This window comes from Coccidioides immitis, assembly GCF_000149335.2.
Source record: "Coccidioides immitis RS genomic scaffold supercont3.1, whole genome shotgun sequence".
Classification (NCBI taxonomy): Eukaryota; Fungi; Ascomycota; class Eurotiomycetes; order Onygenales; family Onygenaceae; genus Coccidioides; species Coccidioides immitis.
In genome coordinates, this window is record NW_004504310.1 from 2,625,020 (window position 1) to 2,630,766 (window position 5,747).

Below are 5,747 nucleotides of genomic sequence, written 5' to 3' on the forward strand. Positions count from 1 at the left end.
GACTGCAAGATTTGATTGGTGCTGAAAAATCAGACTATGTCACATGCAAAAGTGTCCAAGTTCACTGTGTGTCTGAGTTCACCGTGAAAGACGTTACATGGTGTTACAGATGGTCAGATGAACTTTTACTCAGCCATGTGTGATGAGCTCAGGACACTGGGAGCTGATCTGTATCCTGCCTCACCTATACATCACCCCCTTCTCACTCAACCCTGTCAAGCAGGTCCTTAAAGCGACCTGCCTCCGGCGCTACTCTGGGCCCAGTACAATTGTAGCCTTTTGGGGCAATTCAGATTCCCTCTTGATTATTAGAGGTAGTCGCTCCATAACTAAAGCCTTAAATATATCTTGCGCATTTGTATGCTTTCACCTGATGATTTCATACTGTAACAAGCACACTGGCATTCTTATACCATGTTAAAAGCAGATTCTCACCACTTTTGGCCTGTGTATCCTCCGCATATGCCCATCGCCTCATAAAATCTTCGTGGGTGGATAGCCGAGTCAACTTCCCAGTGATAGCACGGTACACATCTTCAATTACAGTGAAATCTGTCGGGAAAAATATATCAAAATAGCCTTGGTGGACCTAGTTAAATAATCAGCTAGAAGCCCCGAAGCTATTACATAGCAGATTTGACTCGAAAATGTTCCTGAAGACGGACCCACTTACATAAGGGGTCATGACTTGAACAGTTCTTCGTTGATATCGTGTTTGTACTACAGGCGCGTTATAACCGGGTGTTGTATCTGGAAGACTGTCAAAATCGCTAGCAACAAGCCGATGGGCAGGAAAGTAATTGTGTAATATGTAGAAAAACTCCATCAGTCTTGTGGGTATGTATTCTGGTAATGTCATGTTGGCGGCGAATGGAAACGAGGATTGGATAGTCCTCCACATGCGCGAACGTAGTGGAGTGGAGAATGGCCGGCGGGCAGCCGCTTGTCTAATGCGCAGAAATCGAGACGCAGAACGGTCTAGATTAGCAACGTAGTACTCATAGAATTCACCATCGGAATCAACTAGAACACATCCTTGTCGAGGCTGGCCTGTTTGCAGGTCGTATCGAATTGCATCGTGCGCGAAATTATCAAAAACTTCAAGGGCAAGGAAAAAGCACGGGGAATGGACGTAAGTGTCCCATTCAAATATGGAGCGATTTATGATTTCAACATGGCCACGATGGCCATCGTCATAGATCGATCCGTTTAGGGTTTTCTGTTGTGTATCTGCGAGATGAGAGGAAATTTCAATTATTTTGAACTTGGTTCGCTGATACACTTCGGGGTCAACCTCCCGGATGTAGTCAAGAATGTTAAGCATCAAGGTACCATTGCCCGCCCCCATTTCGTATATTATCAGATCATGATACGGAAACAATGTCAACTTGTAATTCGTAACAAGATACCGCGCAATGGCCTCTCCATAATAAGGCCGAAAGAGCTCAGTCGGTGTATGCCAGAGCTGGCGGGTGTGGTTTGGCGTAACCGCATCCAGCTTGTCTTCAAATTCGGCGTACCTTTGGTCGACCAGGCGGTTGAACGCTGGGCCATCGTCGATATTATTGAAATCGAAAGGTTCTCCGGGAGTGAAAATTGTCGCATGCTTGGAGAAATAGCCATAATAGGGGTTGTACAGACTATCTATAATAGGCCATCAAAATAGGAAGGTCGATAGGGTGGACGGGATTCCCCTCGTACCTTCAATGAAGTCCCGGGTTAGCATCTTCACTCCCCGTGGTCGTTCTCGCCGCGACCGTAGATCTGCAGCAGAAACCATGGGATGTGCCATCAAGGCTTGCGATAAATCGCTGGAGAAGTGGTCTGTTCTATGTCGCCAAAGAGTTTCTTGATCCAATTTCCGTCTCACAACTGATGATTTTGCGAAAAAGCGACATGGCGGCTGTCTGACACCAGGCAGCCCAGACCAACTATAAAATGTTGGAGAGTAGTGATTGAAAGCTGGCCATTTGCGCTTGAAGAGACAGCAAAAGGGCTTTACCCTGGAGACTGAATCCATTTATTGTGGTTTGTGTGTGCATTCAGGAAACCCCAAAAGGACTGGAGCTTTTGAGCGATCTAAAAAAAAAAAGGTGTTGGTCATCCTTAGCAGATCTGTCGGGCACTAGGGACGGAGTACTCCGTAGGGACCCCCATGCTGGCCTGAGTAGCCCGAAACTAATTGGCCTGTGGCATCATTGCGGCTGTGCGAGGAAGAACACGTCTCCTTTCCCAAAAGTCACGCCATGACAGGCATTAAAGTCATAAAGCTAGCAAGTTTTGTCCCATCAATTGATCCATCATTTGATTTTGGACAATGCCTGTGAAAATGGGTGATAATTCGATATCCCCTTTAAAATCTCTTGTCGTTACCTTTGCTTAGGAGCTAAATACTACACATATTTATTCTTAATCCCCGTTTGAGCGACTTCTCCACATTTTGCTGTAGTAGATTCGATCATTGCAGTGTTAGCATATAGATCTCTCCAACAACCTGGCATTTTCTTTACCAAATTCAACAATGAGATTAGTTGCGAATTTTTTTTCCCTTGCTGCATTCTCCTTTCTTCGGCCGGTCAATGGCGAAAACTACGTCCCTGCGTTTCGGTGGCATTTGCCCCATGATTGTCCAGTATGTTCCTACTCCCAGCATACGCTAGCTCATCTGATATGATTCTAGATCGATTCCAAGTCGACTATTCCCGATACGTGTGCCTCCTTTGCGACGGTGAATTCTGCTAATACGGAGATTGCACCAATTTTAAAATCGATCACACAAGATACTGATTTTTTTTCCTACTATCGCCTCAATCTGTTTAATAAGAAATGTCCCTTTTGGTCGGATAACACTGGCATGTGTGGCAACATTGCCTGTGCTGTTAGTACGTTAGAGTCCGAAGACGATATTCCGGCCATATGGAGGGCGGAGGCGTTGAGCAAGCTGGAAGGACCTAAAGCTGGGCACCCGGGCAAAGAACAGCAACGAGCAAGGCCAAAAAAAAAGCCCCTTCAAGGAATGCTTGGGGAAGATGTTGGTGAATCATGTGTGGTGGAATACGATGATGAATGTGATGAAAGGGATTATTGCGTACCTGAGGATGAAGGAGCTACCGGAAAAGGGGATTATGTGAGTTTGGTTGATAATCCTGAACGATTCACTGGCTATTCTGGACCAGGTGCCTGGCAAGTTTGGGACGCAATTTACCGGGAAAACTGTTTTCTCAAGCCGTCCCAGCAAGGGTTCCCCCCCCAAAAGAGGATGAACTTTGGAGCATTGCAGGCTGCTCACAGTTTTCAACATGTGCTCGAAAAGCATGAAAGAGAACAATCTGTTAGTGCTGTCCTTCATAATGAAGGATATCCTGTGGATGATGAATGTTTGGAAAAACGAGCTTTCTATCGCTTAATAAGCGGAATGCATGCCTCGATATCAACTCATCTGTGCTGGAATTATTTCAATCAGACTACGGGAGAATGGTTGCCAAACCTGCAGTGCTACAAGGAAAGACTTCACTCTCATCCAGACCGGATATCTAATCTTTATTTTAACTTTGCCCTTCTATCTCGCGCTGTTGCCAAATTGCAGCACCACTTGCAAAACTTCTCTTATTGTGCCGATGATCCCGAGCAAGATCATGAAACGAAGCAGTGGATGTCCCAGCTGACCGATACCCTTGCTTCTGGGCCTCAGGTTTTTAATGAGAGCATCATGTTTCAGGCTCATGGCGGGATTGCGTTAAAGGAAGATTTTCGTAACCGTTTTCGAAACGTCAGTCGACTGATGGACTGTATCGGATGTGACAAGTGTCGCCTCTGGGGAAAGCTTCAGACTGCCGGATATGGTACGGCGTTAAAGGTCTTGTTTGAATTTGATGGACCCGAGAGTAATAACGGTTTACTTCGAAGAACGGATCTGGTTGCCTTGATTAACACTTTGGGAAGAGTCTCTCATAGCGTATCGGCGATTCAAAAATTTGAGAAGGCTCTCAAATCGGGCGCGGATCATTTGACAGCACATGCAAGTCCTTCACGTACACTTCGACAGCCTCGGGCTAGTTCCGAAGGTAAAACCGCTGCGATAGCTGGTAACAACGCCCAAAATCGAGACTCCGAGCAGCAAGAGGAAGCGATGAGCGTTAAAGATGTATTCAACGAGGAATGGCGTGTAGTATGGCAGGCATACGCTTATGTGCTTCGGAGTTGGGCGAGGTTCCCGAAACTGATGTAAGTTTCAGCTGGACCTGTATTTTATATTCACTGCTTAACGCTACTAAATTTCCAACATCGCCATAACCAATTTTGCTAATCATGTTTATTAAGCAGATATCATATTTTTACCACAGAGATTGGCCGCTTGTGGAATTACTGGCTTGGGAAACCTATTTCTCCTCGGTTATGGAGAATATCGTTTCCGAGCAGGGATGAATTATGAATGGACCGCCGTGAGGTTTCTACTATTTCTTTAGCGTTTCCCCTTTGGGCTCTACAGTGAGGGGTTATCGTATCTTGACGTACTGGGTGTGATCTGAGGATGACTGCGGAGTACTCTGTACTTGATTGAAAGAATACTGCTGCCCGGGGCTAGGGCCAACAATGTCTTGGACGACAAAGAGGCCGTTATCGAGGGTAATGGGCCAGGATCGCGTCGGCCGATGGTCGGAACTGGGACGGTACAGTACGGTCCCGTCCCGTTGTGCTCAGTACTGATACCATATTGAGGGGAAGTACGGGGGTAGCTTGGTACTATTACCATGCCAGATGCTCCGTTTCCAAGGCGAGCCTCCTTGCCAAGCGTGCGTACAGATCAACCCACAGTGTGCTGAGCTCACCACACCATGTATGTAATTTATGTTCAGCGCCATGTAACATTACAAGCAGGCACATGACCAGACTAAACCTAATATAACCTACTGCAGTCAGCTGTAGCTTATTAATCTAAGCTAAACTTTAGATTTTAGTTATACGGAGTACGGAGAACTCCGTCGAAATGGGGAAAATAGAACGTGCCACCGTTTCCCGTGGCCCTGAGCTTCAAAATGGTGGTCCTTGCATGTTACCACTAGCCTATTTCCGATTCCATCCTTCGAGCTTTCGCGCTTTCGAGCTTTCGCGCTTTCGCGCTTTGAAGCGTTCGCGCGACCACGCCCGAGAGCCCGCGAGTGCCCCACGCAAGATACAAATTATTTGTTATAACGTAATTCACCCCCGAGCGGCTCACACCACCGAGCGGCTCACCAAAATCAAAATATCTTCAATTTTCTAATTAGCCCATTTCAACGCGTGAAAATGCCACCAATTCGCAGTAAAAATGCAAGAAACTCTATAGAAATAGAGGGAAGACTTGAACTTGTGATATCTGCTATTAAAAAGCAAGAAGTTTGCTCAATTTGTGAAGCTGCTCACTTATTTGAAGTCCCATATTCAACTCTACACTATTGACTCAATGACTGACCTGCAAGAACCAGCCTACATGCAAATTCAGCCAAGTCAACAAAGACTGAAGAGAACCTGCTAGTTCAGTGGATCCTAGATCTAGCTAAACAAGGATTACCCCTTCAGCCAGCATTTGTTAAGGATATGGCTAATCATCTTCTTACTTTACAGTATTCCATCTCCAATCCTCCTATATTAGCAAAAACTGAGTGTCAAAGCTGATTAAACACTGTATGGAGCTCCAGTACTGCTATTCTAGGTGTTATAATTATAATCAAGCTAAATGTGAGGACAGAAAGATTATTCAGAAGTGA

General features: G+C 45.7%; 2 protein-coding genes across 4 annotated transcripts; one reads left to right on the forward strand and one right to left on the reverse strand.

Annotated features, from left to right (window-relative positions):
* Positions 1-252: 252 nt before the first annotated feature.
* Positions 253-2,109, reverse strand: CIMG_02148. Of its 2 annotated transcripts, XM_004445643.1 has the most exons (3): positions 1,702-2,109; positions 674-1,644; positions 282-589 (listed from the first exon to the last, which is right to left on the reverse strand). In XM_004445643.1, the coding sequence occupies exons 1-3, from the start codon at positions 2,018-2,020 to the stop codon at positions 380-382; spliced, it is 1,500 nt and encodes a 499-aa protein (XP_004445700.1). In that variant the 5' UTR covers positions 2,021-2,109; the 3' UTR covers positions 282-379. The 2 variants fall into 2 exon arrangements, with proteins under 2 accessions (XP_004445701.1, XP_004445700.1); XM_004445644.1 differs by having other exon boundaries at positions 253-1,644.
* A 181-nt stretch (positions 2,110-2,290) lies between these two features.
* Positions 2,291-4,925, forward strand: CIMG_02147. 2 transcript variants are annotated; one of them, XM_004445645.1, is made up of 3 exons: positions 2,303-2,632; positions 2,681-4,224; positions 4,324-4,925. In XM_004445645.1, exons 1-3 carry the CDS (start codon positions 2,522-2,524, stop codon positions 4,430-4,432), a joined length of 1,764 nt encoding a protein of 587 aa, XP_004445702.1. In that variant the 5' UTR covers positions 2,303-2,521; the 3' UTR covers positions 4,433-4,925. The 2 variants fall into 2 exon arrangements, with proteins under 2 accessions (XP_004445703.1, XP_004445702.1); XM_004445646.1 differs by having other exon boundaries at positions 2,291-4,224; positions 4,324-4,922.
* The last annotated feature ends 822 nt before the right edge of the window (positions 4,926-5,747 follow it).